Source organism: Anomaloglossus baeobatrachus, chromosome 6 (assembly GCF_048569485.1).
Source record: "Anomaloglossus baeobatrachus isolate aAnoBae1 chromosome 6, aAnoBae1.hap1, whole genome shotgun sequence".
NCBI lineage: Eukaryota > Metazoa > Chordata > Amphibia > Anura > Aromobatidae > Anomaloglossus > Anomaloglossus baeobatrachus.
Window position 1 is genome coordinate 30369777 of NC_134358.1, and position 20417 is coordinate 30390193.

At 40.5% G+C, this 20417-nt stretch overlaps 1 protein-coding gene across 1 annotated transcript in view; it reads right to left on the minus strand.

The window, feature by feature from the left end:
• Positions 1 to 9318: 9318 nt before the first annotated feature.
• KHDRBS3 (KH RNA binding domain containing, signal transduction associated 3) overlaps positions 9319 to 20417 on the minus strand; it is a 172928-nt gene continuing 161829 nt past the window's right edge. Inside the window, exons 8-9 of the mRNA XM_075316179.1 lie at positions 18173 to 18231; positions 9319 to 9992 (exon numbers count right to left, since the gene is read on the minus strand). Coding sequence (XP_075172294.1) covers positions 9901 to 9992; positions 18173 to 18231 — 151 coding nt within the window. The 3' untranslated portion in view covers positions 9319 to 9900. The remainder of the gene's footprint in view (positions 9993 to 18172; positions 18232 to 20417) is intronic.

Below are 20417 nucleotides of genomic sequence, written 5' to 3' on the forward strand. Positions count from 1 at the left end.
ACCTTACAATATACATATTCATAGACATCCCAGACTTGAAGTCCCGGCCAATTTAAGAGCCCGTGGTTTCAAAGCCGGCAGCGGTAAGAAGAGACACCAAGGATCAGGTGGTGTCAACAATCGGCAAGGGGGGCAAGAGCGCTATATGGTGAGAGTGAGTACTCAAATTTTTATTTGTACTGTTTTTATTTTTACATTTTTCCTTCTCTCTACAGTGGAGCAAAATTATGGCTAAATTTGCAAAAAACTAATTACAAAATAATCCATATTTTGAAGAATATTGATTTTTGCTAATTTCGATTCCACTCTAATAAATTTGCCCACCTCTAATAGTCACTTTATGTGTCACTGAAGGAAGTCACCATATAATACTGTAGGGCACTGACTTAGTACTATTTCTAGCTGAAAAATCTAAAATTGGAGTACAAAGTCCTAAAAATTCTACAGTTAGGTCCAGAAATATTTGGACAGTGACACAATTTTGGCGAGTTGGGCTCTGCATGCCACCACATTGGATTTGAAATGAAACCTCTACAACAGAATTCAAGTGCAGATTGTAACGTTTAATTTGAAGGTTTGAACAAAAATATCTGATAGAAATTGTAGGAATTGTACACATTTCTTTACAAACACTCCACATTTTAGGAGGTCAAAAGTAATTGGACAAATAAACCAAACCCAAACAAAATATTTTTATTTTCAATATTTTGTTGCGAATCCTTTGGAGGCAATCACTGCCTTAAGTCTGGAACCCAGGGACATCACCAAACGCTGGGTTTCCTCCTTCTTAATGCTTTGCCAGGTCTTTACAGCCGCAGCCTTCAGGTCTTGCTTGTTTGTGGGTCTTTCCGTCTTAAGTCTGGATTTGAGCAAGTGAAATGCATGCTCAATTGGGTTAAGATCTGGTGATTGACTTGGCCATTGCAGAATGTTCCACTTTTTTGCACTCATGATCTCCTGGGTAGCTTTGGCTGTATGCTTGGGGTCATTGTCCATCTGTACTATGAAGCGCCGTGCGATCAACTTTGCGGCATTTGGCTGAATCTGGGCTGAAAGTATATCCCGGTACACTTCAGAATTCATCCGGCTACTCTTGTCTGCTGTTATGTCATCAATAAACACAAGTGACCCAGTGCCATTGAAAGCCATGCATGCCCATGCCATCACGTTGCCTCCACCATGTTTTACAGAAGATGTGGTGTGCCTTGGATCATGTGCCGTTCCCTTTCTTCTCCAAACTTTTTTCTTCCCATCATTCTGGTACAGGTTGATCTTGGTCTCATCTGTCCATAGAATACTTTTCCAGAACTGAGCTGGCTTCATGAGGTGTTTTTCAGCAAATGTAACTCTGGCCTGTCTATTTTTGGAATTGATGAATGGTTTGCATCTAGATGTGAACCCTTTGTATTTACTTTCATGGAGTCTTCTCTTTACTATTGACTTAGAGACAGATACACCTACTTCACTGAGAGTGTTCTGGACTTCAGTTGATGTTGTGAACGGGTTCTTCTTCACCAAAGAAAGTATGCGGCGATCATCCACCACTGTTGTCATCCATGGACGCCCAGGCCTTTTTGAGTTCCCAAGCTCACCAGTCAATTCCTTTTTTCTCAGAATGTACCCGACTGTTGATTTTGCTACTCCAAGCATCTCTGCTATCTCTCTGATGGATTTTTTCTTTTTTTTCAGCCTCAGGATGTTCTGCTTCACCTCAATTGAGAGTTCCTTAGATCGCATGTTGTCTGGTCACAGCAACAGCTTCCAAATGCAAAACCACACACCTGTAATCAACCCCAGACCTTTTAACTACTTCAATGATTACAGGTTAACGAGGGAGATGCCTTCAGAGTTAATTGCAGCCCTTAGAGTCCCTTGTCCAATTACTTTTGGTCCCTTGAAAAAGAGGAGGCTATGCATTACAGAGCTATGATTCCTAAACCCTTTCTCCGATTTGGATGTGAAAACTCTCATATTGCATCTGGGAGTGTGCACTTTCAGCCCATATTATATATATAATTGTATTTCTGAACATGTTTTTGTAAACAGCTAAAATAACAAAAAACTTGTGTCACTGTCCAAATATTTCTGGACCTAACTGTATTTACATTTTAGAAATTTAGTTTGGTTTCCTCTTCATAAAAAGGTGTGGTGTCACCATGCTTATATCCAAAAAGAGATATTTGCAAACTGTAGTGCTAAGATAAGTAAACAATGAATATAGGAATATAAAAATGCATGTTGCTTTGAAAAACATGCAAAAATTGAGATACTGAGCATACAAATATGGCCGGTTTTATGTGAGCCCAACAGCCAATGTCAAGGCGACCTCCTAATGTTGGGTCCTTATCAAACTCTAATGCCTCTCTTTAGGTTAAAAACCTCCAATTTATAGGTAGACAACTTTTCTACTGTCCAGAGTATCAGCAAGGTTACGATTTCAACTGCCAACTTGCCTATCTGTCCTTGGAAGTCCAGCCTCATCCCTATGATCCAAATAGCTCTTATGGTGATTGTTTTCATAGTGTATGAGTCCATCATTACAAAGAGGTTGCTCAATTTATTCTACAAAGCAGGAGACTATTACTGTCACGGGTGTGTTACATGTGACAGGCAGTCATGTGGTTTCTGGCCATAGAAGGTCACAGCGTTTGGCTGCGCAATGTGCTCCATGACTTTCTATTGTTCCCGCTGTTAGTTTTCCTGTTGGATTTTCATCTTTCCCCCTTTTGGACCCAGCAGGAGCTCACCTTCCACCCAGCTGCTGATCAGCAGTATTCTCTTGGTGCTTAAATATCCCTTCCTTCCTTGGACTGATGCTGGTCATATTTTCAGTTCATTCAAGCCTTGGTTGCAAGCAAGTGGCTTGTACTCCTCTGTGGTGTCATTGCTGAAAACTTTGCTGAACTTCTACCTGTGTCATCCTGGATAAGTAGTTCATGCATTTTCCCCCGTGTGTCCTTCTTGTGTCTGCTATAGTGTTTAGTGGGGTTGGCAAAAAATCTCATCCCACCCATTCCCTATTTAGGGTTCAGCACTAGGGATACCTAGGGTCAGGTATTCGGCTCAGAGCAGATGCAGAACCTATGTAGAGCGGTGGGGGACCCCAGGGACCAGTAGTAGGTTTGGTCAGGGGTCACCATCTTTCCTTTCCCTAGACACGGGGTATCCCTTCCCTTTTACTGTGCATTTGGTACTTAGCGCGACAATTTCTCTCCAGAATTAAAATCATGGCAAGACCAAATTTTGTCTTTGCACACCTAACCATAAAAAAGCCCCCCAAAACCATGCTTTGAGCATAACATCTTTTTCAGCCTTAGTATAAGAACATGTTGGACAAAGCAATATGGATGGAAAACATGGTGTTGGGGATTCTTGGGTTTGGTGCTACTTTAGGTAAAAGAATTCAGTACAAATTCTTCATTCTATCTAAAAGGGATCTTGAAATTTTACAATAAGTTTAGACACCGCAAAAAAATCCATCAAGAAATGGCTGAAAAAAATAGTAATGGATGGATTATGTATGGCCAAGTGAAAGCTAGGATCTAAGTTCCATCCAGATGCTGTTGGGGAAGCGAAATGGTCTGCGCGAGCAAGAAATCCTTTAATCTTCTCACAGCTAAAATAATTATCCATGGATGAGTAACAAAAGATCAGTCAGTGTCAGAGACTGGTAGAAGCTAATAAACGTATCCAGCAAAGTAGACGGTTCCAAGTACCGGATTCACAGACGTAAATAACATTCCTGCACTTACGGGAAAAAAACATTGCTTCTGAATAATTGATTGTGTTTTGTTCCTTTCCATCACATTTTCTTTTATTTACAGACAAGTCAAAATTAATTGTCCACATAGAACATTTTTACTTTTTCACACGACTACGTTCTTCTCTAGGATAAACTGAATGTTTGAGTTCTTAAGGGTACTTTACACGCTGCGACATCGCTAGCGATTGCTAGCGATATCGAGCGCGATAGCTCCCGCCCCCGTTGCTCGTGCGACATTTGGTGCTCGCTGCCTTAGCGAACATTATCGCTACGGCAGCGTCACACTCACATACCTGGTCAGCGACGTCGCTGTGACCGCCGAACAATCCCTCCCTCAAGGGGGGAGGTGCATTCGGAGTTATAGTGATCTCACTGCGGCGTCACTAAGCGGCCGGCCAAAAGAAGCGGAGGGACGGAGATGAGCGGGAAGTAACATCCCACCCACCTCCTTCCTTCCGTATTGCCGGTGGACGCAGGTAAGGAGATGTTCGTCGCTCCCGCGGTGTCACACATAGCGATGTGTGATGCCGCAGGAATGACGAACAACATCGTACCCGTGGCAGCAGCAATATTAAGGAAATGAACGACGTGTCAACGATCACCGTTTTGGAATGATTTTACGATCGTTGATCGTCGCTCATTAGTGTTACACGCTGCGATGTCGCTACCGGCGCCGGATGTGCATCACTAACGACGTGACCCCGATGATATATCAGTAGCGATGTCGCAGCGTGTAAAGTACCCCTTACTCTTATGTATTTTAAAAACCCAAAGAAAACATGAAAACTTTAGGAAGTTGCTACTGGGAGGGCTACCAAAAAAACTCTAAAGAGTCATATCATATTCACACACTGGTCACAAAACCACCACATCATATCACCTTTTAGTGTGAATAGAGCCTTAATAGTGTAACATTTCGTCTGGCATGCCACTTGTAAATTTTTTTTTTCTGCTTAAGACTTGCTAATGATATGTGAGGCACAATGAGATTTGTAGGTTAAGTTATTTGGCCATCAAAGAAGTGAAGTAGCTCATACAAGGCCAAACCAGAGACCCTCTGTATACAGCACTGTTTCTGGGGTTTTGCTGAGTTGCAGTTATTTAATGATACCATTATTCTCCCTGTTCTTTGCTTAAGGCAAATTATTCAGCTAACTGATTTTCTACTATACATTGATGAGGGGTATAAACGTGGAACAATACTGCCTACCGATCGGTCTCTATTTTTCTTACTATGCACTAATGAGGGGAAAAAACCTTGCAACAATGCCATCTACTGATTGGTCTTTTTTCCTACTATACACTGATGAGGGGTATAAACATGGAACAATACTGCCTACCGATCGGTCTCTATTTTTCTTACTATGCACTAATGAGGGGAAAAAACCTTGCAACAATGCCATCTACTGATTGGTCTTTTTTCCTACTATACACTGATGAGGGGTATAAACATGGAACAATACTGCCTACCGATCGGTCTCTGTTTTTTCTTACTATGCACTGATGAGGGGTAAAAGCCTTGCAACAATGCTGCCTACCAATAGGTCTGTTTTTTTCCTACTATGCACTGATAAGGGGTAAAAACCTTGCAACAATGCTGCCTACCAATGGGTCTCTGTTTTTTCCCACTATGCACCAATGAGAAGAAAAACCTTGGAATAATGCTGCCTACTGATAGGTCTCTGTTTTTTCCTACTATGCACTGATGAGGAGTAAAAACCTTGCAACAATGCTATCTACCGATTGGTCTCTGTTTTTCCTACTATACACTGATGAGGGGTATAAACATGGAACAATGCTGCCTACTAAGGAGTCTCTTTTTTTTTCTACTATGCACTGGTAAAGGGGAAAAACCTTGCAACAATGCTGCCTTCCGATTGGTCTTTGTTTTTTCCTACTATACACTGATGAGGGGTATAAACTTGGAACAATGCTGCCTACCAATGGCTCTCTGTTTTTTCCAACTATGCAATGATGAGAGGTAAAAACCTTGCAACAATGCTGCCTACCATTAGGGTTTCTGTTTTTCCTTACTATGCACTGATGAGGGGTATAAGCCCTGGAACAATGCTGCCTACCAATATGTCTGTTTTTTCCTACTACAGAGTGATGAGAGGCAAAAAACTTGCAACAATGCTTCATACCGATGGGTCTCAAGAGCACAAGTGGAATAATCCTCAAACACTACTTCTGTAGAAAATATCCAGGGGTTGCAACCCTTTCAGCTTTCAAAAGAGCACAAGGAGAATAATCCTCCAGCAATAATTCTATGGAACAATTCTAGGGGTTTCACTGCTTTCAGCTTTCAAAAGACCAAAAAGAGAATAATCCTCAGGCACTACTTTTATAGAAAAAATCTGGGCGTTTCACTCCTTTCGGCTTTCACAAGAGCACTAGGGGAGTAATCCTCCAGCACTACTTCTATATAACAAACCCAGGGGTTTCACCCTTTTCGGCTTTCTCAAGAGCACTAGGGGAATAATCCTCCAGCACTACTTCTGTAGAATAAACCCAGGGGTTTCACCCCTTTTCGCTTTCAAAAGAGCACAAGTAAAATAATACTCCAGAACTACTTTATAGAACAAAACTTTCATCCAATCGGCTTCAAGAAGAGCACAAGGAAAATAATCCTTTAGCACTACTTCTATAGAACAAACCAGGGGTTTCACCAATTTCAGCTTTCACAAAAGCACAAGGAGAATAATCCTCCAGCACTACTTCTATAGGACAAACTATTTCAGCTTTGGCAAGAGCAACTTGTTCTTGTCAATGCCGGAAGCGAAAAACCCTGGATCAGTCAAAATGTGAGACGTGTTGATTTGTTGATTTTGAAATGATCTTTAAGTGCTGTTTTTTCTATGTGAATATAGCAGAATGGATCTAATAAGTCAATCCTTACAGTTCTTACTATGGATGAATGTCTGTCTTAGAGAAGTAGCGCTGGAGGAATATTTCCCTAGAAGCTGAGTATTGTTGAGGAGCTGACTCCAATACATGGTGTTGTAAATGGAAAGATCTATCTTAAGAGCTATCTGAACAGACTATAACAGCATCTTACTCTGGTCATGAGTGAATACTGAATCAGTATTACCTTATATTTTGAGATGTCCAACATTATATTTATTGTGTTTTTTCTTTGAGGACTTTTCTAGCCTTTCTGCCTCATTGTTGTGCACCTGCTCCACAAGAGACCGTTCTTAACGAGTCCAACTTTTTCACTATTTAGTTAGATTGAATAATTTATCAACGGTACACTTTTGGGTTTGTGTTTTTTCAAACCATAACATCATTTGGATATGCCTCAATGTACACCCTGATGAAGGTTTCATTGGTACCTTGTCATTTTTTCTTCTGATTGTTCTCAGTAGAGATGAACAGATTTTTGAAATTCACAATAAGTAAATGTAAATTCTCTTATAAGACAATGGATTCCTAAATAATTTTTTGTACCAATGTCTTACAGGTTTAAAGGGAACCCATTAGCTGATTCATGCTACCCAAACCAAGAGCAACATGAATCAGAGCCTGACGACAAAATCACCGCGATCTTTCAGGGAAAATATAGAATGTATTTCTCAGTGCCCCACCGGGTGATTGACAGGTCTCTCCCATCTGTTTACATCAGTTAATATCTGTCAATCAAATACAGCGATGCAGGGAAAAGCTGTCCGGGGGCAGCGGTGGTCTAGTCTCATCTCTCCATTTGGCCCCTAGCCAAATCTTCTAACTGTATCTTCCCTGAGATGCTCAATCATGCAGCCAAGATCTTATTCACATGCCCATGGGCAGCATTAATCAGTTGACAGTTTCCCCTTTGTTGTGTTTTATGAGAAAATTTGTCTCTGGCCCCCTTCACATGTCCGTGTAAAAAAACAAAGTTTTGCATGGTCTGTTGTGTAGGTGCCTATATGTGTCTGTGTGTGTTCCTGGTGCTGTTCGTGTGATCTCTATGTGACATCCAGATAGCACACGGACAGCATGAACTTGTATACTTACCTGTCTCCAGCGCTGCTGTTGCTTCCGGGTCCGCAGTCAGTGAAGTGAATATTCATGAGCATAATGAGCGGGACCAGAAGCAACAGCAGCGCTGGAGACAGGTAAGCATCACATTTTTTTTTTAGTGGCATGTTTCACTGAAAACACACAGATCATATCAGTGTGTGGTCTGTGTGACATCCGTGCTGCCGGCATAAAATGGAGATGTCGCCATGTGGCGCACACAGACACGCATGTGCTTCACATGGACACATGGTGCATGTGAAAACAGGGATATGTGGAAAGACCCATTAATGGGTCTGCATGTGTCCATGTCTCTGGTATGTGTGGAAACAGATACCAAAAGTACCGGAAACATGGAGGTGTGAAGGAGGCATTTGTGATAGTAAATTTACCCATTGATGTAGGAAGTTTTTGCATAATCATTTTTATTTAGATTTCAGACCATTTTCACTACCATATTGTTCACATACGAATAAGAACATCATTTTAGCTAAAGAAACCAGTAAAATAGGATAATTTTGACTGAGGTGACATGTATTTTTCAAAAATTTGCTTAGAAATTTACAAAAAGTGATCATCAATTTTTGAAAATAAAACTCACCTAAAATTCAAAAGGCCCATTATTTTCAGTCCTGTTCTTCTATATTTTACCTGCTTCCTGGGAAAAAGATAAATGTATTAAAATGTCATAAAAAAATAAAAATAAAAAAGCATTTAAAAAAGAAAACTTTAAAACATTTTTTAGAAAAATTACCAAAAATGGAATTAGTAAATTTAGAAGTTAACTTTAATTACTAAAGTTTATGGACAAAATAATTTTCAAACAGCTAGTTATGAAATTTTACAGATGGTTTTAAGGAGAATAGCAAAGCTTTTTTTTTCTTTTTCCTTTTTTTTTTTAAATGTCATTAGATAAAAAAATATAAAATTAAAAAAAAAGTTTAAAATGGTCATTTAGGGGGGGCTTAAAGTCACAAAAATGAAACTTTCTAGTTTGTAGTGCAGCGGCTTTTTATTGTTTAGATTAAAGAGAAATTAATGAATATTAAAATCTTATTTGATTTATTTACCTTTGCAAATGAAGATCGTTTTAAGGGTTACACATCCTCTGCCACGGATGAAAGCGACCTCAATTAGTCATGTCAGAAAGTCTTTAAAAGCTTTGTGCTAATTGCTCCCATCACGGTACGAAGTTCTCATTAAGGAATCAAAATTCTTTTAAATTCCAAAGTTGCACTAAGTGAAAAAATGCTCAACAAAATGAAAACTCACATTTTTTAACCAGAAAACTCAAATCTAATTTAAAACCAATTTATAAACATTATTTGGTTTGCATTGTTTTATATATGGTTCTTAAGCAGATCAATACCATTTATATACAGCCTTTAACCTAAAGCGATGAAGTGAATGTACGTTTTAATTTTATACCAAATTTTAAGACAAGTGTGAACCTTTTAGAAATATCAGCGTTAAGAATATTCCCTGTTTACCACTATTTATTTTTTGTTTTTGTTTTTACAAAATAGAGCGCAGAAAATTACCTTTTCACAACACAGTTTTTGTTTTTTTCTTTCAAAAGTTTATTAGTATCAAGCAACAGTAAACTTTGCTCAACACTACAGTACATTTCAAGACTCGTTACAAAAAAAGATACCACATTATTTCCATTTGTGTTTTTTTTTTTTCATTTATGCAGATTTACAAGAGAAAAAAAAGTAGCAAATAGTTAAAATAAAGCTGATAGAACTTAAGTTTGTAAAAATAAACAAACCCTTTAAAATAAAAAGGTTACGATTATGTTAACGAATGGATTAACATGTTTAAGTCGATCTAACTGGTTTAACACTAGTTAAAAGTTAAATTCATCCCTTTTGACCACCTATTTTCAAATACAGACTACTGTATATAACAAGGTTGGTTTACAATTGGTTGGTTCATTTGGTCTTTCGATGGTTAATAACCCCCCAAAAAAATTAAAAAAAGAAACCATTTAGTTTCAGTCCATCCATTCATTCACGTTTTTAGAACGTTTTTGTTTGTTTTTTTAATAAAAAGGTAATGAGCGTTCATAGAAAAAAATTACTTTGAACAGTAAACAGGGCTGGAGAAGAGGGCATAATTCACGTCAGACTGTACAATCAGTATCTTGCATATGGTTGATCTCTGTAGGCTCCTTTTGTGGCTCTTGAGGAAACAGACTTGTGTCTGGAATTTGTCCAATCTTCTTGTCCTAGAAAAATAAATAAATTATTGCAGTTTTTTTATTTTATTTTATTCTCCTTTTTTTGCTGACGTTTTAACTACTTTTTTTCATCATAAATAAGAATAATTTTCATTTTTTTAATATTATATTATGTATTTACTTATTTCATAAAATCATAGAATCATAGAATGGTAGAGTTGGAAGGGACCTCAAGGGCCATCGGGTCCAACACCCTGCGAGTGCAGGTTTTCCTAAAACATCCCAGCTATATGTTTATTCAGTTTCCACCTAAAGATTTCTATTGTTGGAGAGCTCACTACCTCCCGTGGTCGCCTGTTCCACTCCCTGACTACCCTCACTGTCAGAAAGTTTTTCCTAATGTCTAATCTGAATCTCCTTCTTTTAAGTTTCATCCCGTTGCTTCTTGTACTTCCTTGTGCTAAAGAGAATAGGGTGGTTCCCTCTGCACTGTGACTACCTTTTAAATATTTGTAGACCGCTATGAAGTCTTCTCTCAGCCTTCTCTTTTGCAAACTAAACATCCCTAGTTCTATTAGCCGTTCCCATTTACTTATTTTTTGAAGCAAAGATATCTTATGAGAGAAAGAAAGAATTTAAAAAAAATGGTCTACAAATAAAAAATGCTAAAAACACCTGGAACTTCTAGGGTTAGTGATGGGCAAATCCAAAAAGTTAAGTTTGGAGCACATACCAGATACCTAGGGTTTTCTGCCAGAAGATCTAGGTCTGATTTAACTCAGTTCACCTGAGGTGAGGTCACTGAGTTCAATCAATTCGCCTGAGGTGAGGTTTGTTCCGGTCACAAGTGGAGGCTCCACCTGGGACCACAGTAAAAATCAGTGATGTCACCACAGAAAACTGTGGCTCAGTCAGTCTCTGACTGAAATCACTGCGTGCGGTCGTGTTCTATACCAGTGCGCTGTGACTTCAGTATGAAGCAGAGCCATGATCACCGTGGGACCTCGTGTGGATTATTTCAGACCTGCAGGGGTGTTTTAGGAGTTAATAGATTGGAGAAAGATGGCATTTATTTGTATTTTAATTCAAATAAAGAATGTTTTTGGTGTCAAAGATGCCTCCCAACACTAATCTAGGGCTAAGTGGCAGCTGTGAGCTATCATTAACCCCTTATATTACCCGGATTGCCCCTGCACCAGGTTAATCAGAATGAGTTGGGTAAAGTGCCAGGATTGTCACATTTAATGGATGCCATAATTCTGGGTGGCTGCAGGCTGCTATTTTTAGGCTGTGAGGGGCCATTATCCATCGGCCTCCCCATCCTAAGAATACCAGCCCCAGTTGTTAGCTTTATCTTGGCTGGGTATTAAATTTCGGGGGGGGGGGGACCACAAGCCGTTTTTAAAAAATATTTATTTAAAGATAAGTGCATGGCTGTGAGCTGCAGCCTGTAGCCATGTGCTTTATCTGCACTGAATATGGTGGGCCTTACACCAATCTCTTTATTTTTACAACACTATAGGGATGTAGACAGTGTATGTGATGGCAAACAATCAAAGGCACTGCCACACAGGATGTAGGCACAGTCTGACTGCAACCAATCACAGACTCTGGGACTGATGGTGGGTGGGGAATGCAGTGAATATACATGAGGATTAATGACTGGACCAGGAAGCATTATGACAACCATGCGGGAGACTCGGTTTTTATAATGCTCCTGCTCTAATCCCCCTATCCCCTTCTACCACTATTTTAAAACACAATGTTCGGATCCCCATAGACTTATATGGGGTTCGGTATCTGGTCAGATATTTGTCTTTTTTAAAGTCCGTCTGGACCCGTCAAACTCAAACATCTGCGTCTTCGCCCATCTCTATCTAGGGTTATTATTGTCATCCTGTAAATAAATTATGTAGTTATTTAATAAATTAATTGATTATTTGATTAATTAAAGGTGCTGTCCACTACTAGGACCACCTCTTCTGATTCCACTTGTTTCCTGCAGTTAAAGTAAAAACACTGTACTCGCCTCATGTTCTGGCACTGTTCCAGCACTGTCGTTAATAACGGTCAGGGCTCGCGTGACATTGTGATGTCACAGAACTTCTGAATTCAATTACCTCCTTCGGACCAAATGAGCAGTCAACAGGATGTGAGTGGCCGCAATCGCGTCATTTTCTATTCATTAACTCATTTGGTCAGAAGGGAGTGAAGCAGGTAGTGAATGGACACAGGGATCCGTCACAATGTCATGTGAGCCCAGAACACCGTTTACCGACAGTGCTTGAATGGTGCCAGAACAGGAGGTGAGTACAGGGTATTTTATTTTAACTGTGGAAACAAGTGGAATCAGAAGGGGTTGTCCTAAAAGTGGAAAAACCCTATAAGTCTACGCATTTATTCACATGGCAGCCATTTAAATGCATCACTGACCATGTAATACTTTCAGGGGACTTCACTGCTTAAAAAAAATTGTATGATGAAAAAAAAACTTTGCAATTATTTACCAATGATAAAAAATGGTCTTCTAAAAAAAATGTGATTTTAAAGGCATTTCCAGATTTTAACCCTAGAACGCGCAAGCAATTCAATCTACCATAGAAAACAAATGACCTAGCAGGCCTGCGAGGCCCCAGGTATGCGTTCTAGGGTTAAAAACTGATGTCATCAATCTCATATTGAGAGAGGTCCGGCAACTCCACCAATCAGTTCAGAAACAAGAGACCAATTCAGCTCACCAGAGTAGATAGGATATCGCAGAAGGTGCTATTCACGGAAAAATATCAGGCCGGTTCCTGATCAGAAGCAATCCAGATTAGAAGAAGACCAGCATCCGCAGATAATATATTAAAACATTTGCTTTATTTTTCCAAAAGCTAAAACAGACACCGTCCGGTCTACGTGTTTCGAACAAAAAATGTTCATGGTTAAGTACATTTTTTGGTCGAAACGCGTAGACCAGATGGTGTCTATTGTTTTAAATTTTGGAAGAATAAACCAAAGCCTTTAATTTATTATCTGTGGATGCTGGTCTTCTTATAATCTGTGTTGCCACCAATTAGATGTTTTCAGCTCCAACTGTGGTCGGATGTGAACAGATGTGGAATAGCACAGCTCCTTTCAATGAGTAGTGCCCATTCCTTGGTACTGCAGCTCAGCTACCAATGAAGTAAATGTAATCTGAGCTGCAGTACTATAGAACAATTGAGAAGAAGTGAAGGGTGGACCCAGCACCACAATAAAAGTATATTAAAATATGAAAAATATATTAGGTATTAAAATGCAATGGATCCAAAACTTAAGAGAAGACGCATAAGTGCACCTTACGCGTTTCGGACAATAAATAAAAACAAGTCCTTAATCATCACCTATGATTAAGGACTTGTTTTTATTCTTTGTCCGAAACGCGTAAGGTGTGCTTATGCGGCTTCTCTTAAGTTTTGGATCCGTTGGATTTTTAATACCTAATACATTTTTGATATTTCAATATACTATATTGTGGTGCTGGGTCCACCCTTCACTTCTTCTCAGCTGTATACCGGCCGGTCTGGAGGACCACGAGCACCTGCAAGTCCAGGAGCGCAGTTGCGTATGGTAAGCTGAAGTCTCATTACTTTTTTCTTACTGACTATAGAACAATCCATACAAAGTATGGAGGATCTTAATTTTGAGAAAAGGTTAAAAGAATTCAATTTTTTTATTCTTGAGAAAAGATGTAAAAGGAGGAACATGAATAATTTGTACAAGTACATATATGGTCCATATAAAAAGTAGGGTCAATGGCTTCATGTTTGAAAATACAACAGGACATTCACTACATCTGGAGGAAGAAAGGTTCAATCTTCAAAGGATAAATTCTTTCTTTACCATAAGAACTATTAATCTGTGGCATACTCTTTCAGGAATTGGTCACAGCGGGAACCCTTTGATGGTTTCAAAAAAGGCTTAGCTGGTTTTTTAATAGAAAATGATATAAATGATTATGTAAACTTTTAAAGTTCTTTTACAAATGTTTGGTCTAGTGGATCGACAATTGGCGTTGGGAAGAAAAGATTGGCTCTTTTGGGGGGGAAAGTGAATCATGAATTGTGGTTGTACAATCTCTTCCTTTGGTTGACCTTGATGGACATTTGTCTTTTTGCAACCGTATTAATTATGCAACTGTTTATGGAGGTTTGCTGTTTCGGCTCCATTCATTGTTTATATCTAATCAGCTTCAAGAAGAACCTGAAGACCCATCTCTTCCACCAAGCCTACAATCTACAATAGCCCTCAGTCCAGTACACCCCTGCGCAACCAGCTCTGTCCTCACCTATTGTACCATCACCCAATCCCTGTAGACTGTGAGCCCTCGCGGGCAGGGTCCTCTATCCTCCTGTAGACTGTGATCCCTCGCGGGCAGGGTCCTCTCTCCTCCTATACCAGTCTGTTTTGTACTGTTAATGATTGTTGTACGTATACCCTCTTTCACTTGTAAAGCGCCATGGAATAAATGGCGCTATAATAATAAATAATAATAATAATGGGCAAAAAAGTAAAAAAAAAGCCAAAAAAAGCTGATCAGTGGCAGTTTCACAAACAATTTACCCACTCTTCGGACAACCTTGTATGTTCCCCCGGTTGAAATAACATCCCATGACCCACTTCGGCCAATCCAGCAGCTGCTAAACTCTCCCCATCTTCGGACATATCCCATACATGCGGAGGAGGTGATGGAGCAGCAGCGCTCACTTCCTATGGTTGTTAACGATTTGTCCGAAGGCGGCGAGAGTGAAGTGGCCAGTGATTGACTGCAGGGGATCGTGTGACGTAACATTGTAATGCAATCCAAGGAGATACAGTATCAACATCGGTGGAACAACGCTGGCACCAGAGGTGAGTATAAGTGCTGCAATTTCAACAGGGGGAAACATAGTGGAAAAACCCTTCAGACTTCTTTATTGATATAATATTCACATATACAACAAATTCTACTAAAAAACAAACTATTTTTTCTACTCTTTTTAGTTCTGTTCTTGACATTTCGAATTGATTATACAGTCATGGCTGAAAGTGTTTGCACCCTTGAAATTGTTCCAGAAAATGAAAAATCTTTCCCAGAAATTATTGCAATTACACATGTACACATTCTTATACACGTGTTTATTTCCTTTGTGTGTTTTGGAACAACAAAAAAAAACAAAGGAAAAAAAGCAAATTGGACATAATTTCACACAAAACTCCAAATATGGGCCGGACAAAATTGCTGTGCCCTTATCTTAATATTTGGTTGCATGCCCTTTACCCTTTGGAATAAATATCTGCAATCAATCACTTCCTTCAACAATGAACAAGATTCTTACACCTCTCAGCTGAAATTTTTATAATTTTGGATTCTTCTTTATAAACTGCTCCAGGTCTCATATTTGAAGGCGTCTGCTTCCAACATCAATTTTAAGATCTCTCCACAGGTGTCAATGGGATTTAAATCTGGACTTATTGCGGCCACTTCAGAACTCTCCAGCACTTTCTTATCATCCATTCTTGGGGGCTCCTTGAAGTGTTTGGGGTCGTTGTGCTGCTGGAAGACCCATGACCTAGGACACGATGTAAGTCCAGCTTTCTTACACTGGACACTACATATCCACCCAAAATCCTTTGGTAATCTTAAGATTTCACAATACCTTGCACACAGTCAAGTCCACCCAGTGCCAGAGGCAGCAAAACAATCTAAGACATCTTTGAACCTCCACCATATTTAACTGTAGGTCCTGTGTTCTTTTCTTTGTAGGCCTCATTCCATTTTCAGTAAACAGTAAACAGTAAAATTATGTGCTCTATCTTGGTCTCATCTCTCTACAAGATGCATCCCAAAAGGATTTTGGCTTATTCACATACATTTTGGATAACTGCAATCTAGCTTATTATGTCTGTGTGTGAGCGGAGTGGTTGGAAACTCTTGAAATTGCTTCAAAAAATGAAGTATTTCTCCGAGTAAATTATTGCAATTCCACATGTTTTGTCATACATATATTTACTTCCTGCATATGGGATATAATTTCACAAAAGTCCCCAAAATGGGCAGGACAAAATTGTTTGCACCGTTTCAAATTGTGGGTAAAAAAGTTTGTTTCAAGCATGTGATGCTCGCTTAAACTCACCTGTGGCAAGTAACAGGTGTGGGTAATTTAAAAATCACTCCTGAAATTGGATAAAAAGGGGAGAAGTTGACTCAGTCTTTACATTTTGAATCTGTGTGTGCCGCACTAAGCATGGAGAACAGAAAGAGGAGAAGAGAATTGTGAGGGCCTGAGAACCAAAATAGTTGAAAAATATCAACAATCTCAAGGCTACAAGTTCATTTCAAGAGATCTTAATATTCTTTTGTCCGTGGTGTCCAACATAACTAAGACGTTAGCAACTCATGGCACTGTAGCTAATTGCCTTGGACAGAAGGGAAAAAAAATGATGAAAAGTTGCAATGCAGGATAGTCGGGATTGTGAATAAGCCCCAATCAAGTTACAAAGAAATTCTAGCTGTCCTGCAGGCTCAGGGGTCATAAGTGTCAGTGGGAACTACCCGTCCCCATTTGAATGAAATGGAAGGCTATGGAGGAGACCGAGAATGACTCCATTGCTGACACAGAGACAATAAAAATTAGACTTCAGTTTGCCAAAATACACATGAGTAACCAAAATCCTTCTGGAAACGTATCTTGTGGACAGATGAGACCAAGATAATGGTTTTTGATATTCTAATGATTACCGAAAACAGAATGAAGCCTACAAAAAAAAGATCACAGAACCTACAGTCACATATGGTGGAGGCTCAGAGATGTTTTGGCGATGTTATGCTGTGTCTGGCAGTTGGTGTCTTGACTGCATATAAGGCATTATGAAATTTAATGATTGCCAAAGGATTTTGGGTGGCAATGTACAGTGTCCAATATCAATGACCCCAAACATACTTAAAAAATTCACCAGAACTGGTTGGAAACAAAGTGCCGAAGAGTTCAGAAGTGGCCAGCAATGAGTCCAGATGAAAATCCCATTGAAGACCTATGGAGGGCACATATATCAACAGATATTTCTCAAATCCAACCCCACCTACGTCTTTCATAGGTTGGACAATGACACAAGGTAGCTAACTATACGTGGCCTTAGAGATATAGTTTGCATACTATTCCCTGTAAACTCTGTTCTACAAGATATATATTTCAAGAATAGCCTATCCATTTTTTGAACCATTTGAACGCCAGTATGTGTGGACATGCATGGAGTACTGTTACGCAACATATTACTCGTATACAAAGGTCAATGTTTATGTGAAGGAAAAAAGTTACAAAAAGTAAGGAATAAAAGAGGGGGGCAATGAAAATTTTCTAACTGTCCTACCCCCTTTTTTCTACCTGTCCTCTCTGTAACCTCAGGATTTATCGTGATTGGAGGAACCTGTTTTCTATATGTACATTAAAAGTTATGTTTTAATAGATTCATCCCAGATTTTTAAGCGGGCTTTACACGCTGTGACATCGCTCAAGCAATCTCGTTGGGGTCACGGAATTTGTGACGCACATCCGGTCACTTTAGCGATGCCGTTGCGTGTGACACCTATGAGTGATTTTGAATCGTCGCAAAAACGTTCAAAATCGCTCATCGGTGACATGCCCCGCTATTCTCGATTATCGCTGCTGCTCGGTGTACGAAGTAGTTCGTCGCTCCTGCGGCAGCACACATAGCTACGTGTGACAACGCAGGAACGAGGAACCTCACCTTACCTGCGGCCGCCCGCAATGAGGAAGGAAGGAGGTGGGCGGGATGTTACGTCCCGCTCATCTCCGCCCCTCTGCTTCTATTGGGTGGCGGTTCAGTGACGCTGCTGTGACGCTGCTGTGACGCTGAACGAACCTCCCCCTTAGAAAGGAGGCGCTTCGCCGGTCACAGCGACATCGCTAGGCAGGTAAGTAGTGTGACGGGTCCACGCGAAATCGCTGCCCGTGGCGCACAACTGATGGGGGCGGGTACGTACGCTAGCGATATCGGTCATGATATCGCAGCGTGTAAAGCGGCCTTTAGAGTTTATTTTGGGATGACAAAAAGGAAAAATCAATTAGTCTTGTTTGAAAACTAAAGGTCAATTAAAAAGGTGGAGATTATAACAATCTTCAGAAGGTCCAACAGTGGCATGGCCCATTGATAAGGTTATTACAGCTCTATCGGCCATCAATGTGTATTTATCATCTACTCACCATATGAGTCATAGGAATCTTCTCCGAGCCCGTGTCCATAATCATAGTAATCCCCCGTGCTGAAAGGAAATAAAACAGAAAACCATGAAGAACTCCATAGAGACCATTGCAGAATCGGCCATTTTCACAAAGTATTTTTTTTGGAATACATATATATTTTTTTCTGCCATAGGGTAAAAGATGGCAATATTGTATCCAGGAATCCAGGAAATGGATAAAATGCAAAGACTACACCAAAACTGTGTTGTGTATATATTTTTTGCACATATCCTTGTTGACTTTGTCCATGTGACGCACTACCGGGGCCTACCGGCATAAGCGCAGTACATACATCCCAACATGTACCGTTTACGTCCAATCCGGACAATACTATTTAAGTTGATGTGAGCAACTAACTAATTGATCTGATAGAAGTCTTAATTTGTCTGCCAATCCGCCATGATCATTGTGTGTACACAGCATCAATAAGACAACTCCATTATCGGGAGAGAAGGGATTTAATCAACCAAACTTAAAAGATGAAGAACGCGAAAATTGGTTTTATCCTAATACATTATCCGCGTGAGCAAAGGGTCACATCCAATCAATCTTCCAGACAGTGATCTTACCTGATTGGTCAGAAATCTGTTTGTGAACCTAGTTTGTTTCCTAGTACTATAATTAACATAATTTGTAAAAAAAAAAAAAAAATACAAAGTTTTCTAGAAATCAGACAACGGGTTCTCTTTAAAGGGAATCTGTCATCACAATATCAAACCCCAAACAATTTATATGTGCATATAGGTCTTTCAAAGACAAGACCAGCAATACCTTTACATCACCAGCTCATTCCTCTGCTACTTAAACATCAGCATCTTAATCGATATACAAATGAAAATGAAAAGCTATTGGTAATTTTGAAGCCTCTGTCTCGTTATGAGTACTGAGCACCCGAGCATGGTAGAGCCCGCTCATCACTAGTTACGAGTACCGAGTATCCGAGCATGGTAGTGCCCGCTCATCACTAGTTATGAGTACTGAGCACCCGAGCATGGTAGAGCCCGCTCATCACTAGTTACGAGTACCGAGTATCCGAGCATGGTAGTGCCCGCTCATCACTAGTTACCAGTACTGAGCACCCGAGCATGGTAGTGCCCGCTCATCACTAGTAACGAGTACTGAGCACCCGAGCATGGTAGTGCCCGCTCATCACTAGTTACGAGTACCGAGTATCCGAGCATGGTAGTGTCCGCTCATCACTAGTTACGAGTACTGAGCACCTGAGCATGGTAAAGCCCGCTCATCACTAGTTACGAGTACCGAGTATCCGAGCATGGTAGTGTCCGCTCATCACTAGTTACGAGTACTGAGCACCTGAGCATGGTAGTGCCCGCTCATCACTAGTTACCAGTACTGAGCACCTGAGCATGGTAGTGCCCGCTCATCACTAGTTACCAGTACTGAGCACCTGAGCATGGTAGTGCCCGCTCATCACTAGTTACCAGTACTGAGCACCTGAGCATGGTAGTGCCCACTCATCACTAGTTACAAGTACTGAGCACCCAAGCATGGTAGTGCCCGCTCATCACTAGTTACGAGTACTGAGCACCCGAGCATGGTAGTCCCCGCTCATCACTAGTTACGAGTACTGAGCACCCGAGCATGGTAGTGCCTGCTCATCAGTACTTACGAGTACTGAGCACCCGAGCATGGTAGTGCCCGCTCATCACTAGTTACGAGTACTGAGCACCCGAGCATGGTAGTGCCTGCTCATCACTAGTTACGAGTACTGAGCACCCGAGCATGGTAGTGCCTGCTCATCACTAGTTACGAGTACTGAGCACCCGAGCATGGTAGTGCCTGCTCATCACTAGTTACGAGTACTGAGCACCTAAGCATGGTAGTGCCCGCTCATCACTAGTTACGAGTACCGAGCACCCGAGCATGGTAGTGCCCGCTCATCACTAGTTACGAGTACCGAGCACCAGAGCATGGTAGTGCTCACTCATCACTAGTTACAAGTACTGAGCACCTGAGCATGGTAGTGCCCGCTCATCACTAGTTACGAGTACTGAGCACCTGAGCATGGTAGTGCTCGCTCATCACTAGTTACGAGTACCGAGCACCAGAGCATGGTAGTGCTCACTCATCACTAGTTACAAGTACTGAGCACCTGAGCATGGTAGTGCCCGCTCATCACTAGTTACGAGTACTGAGCACCTGAGCATGGTAGTGCCCGCTCATCACTAGTTACGAGTACAGAGCA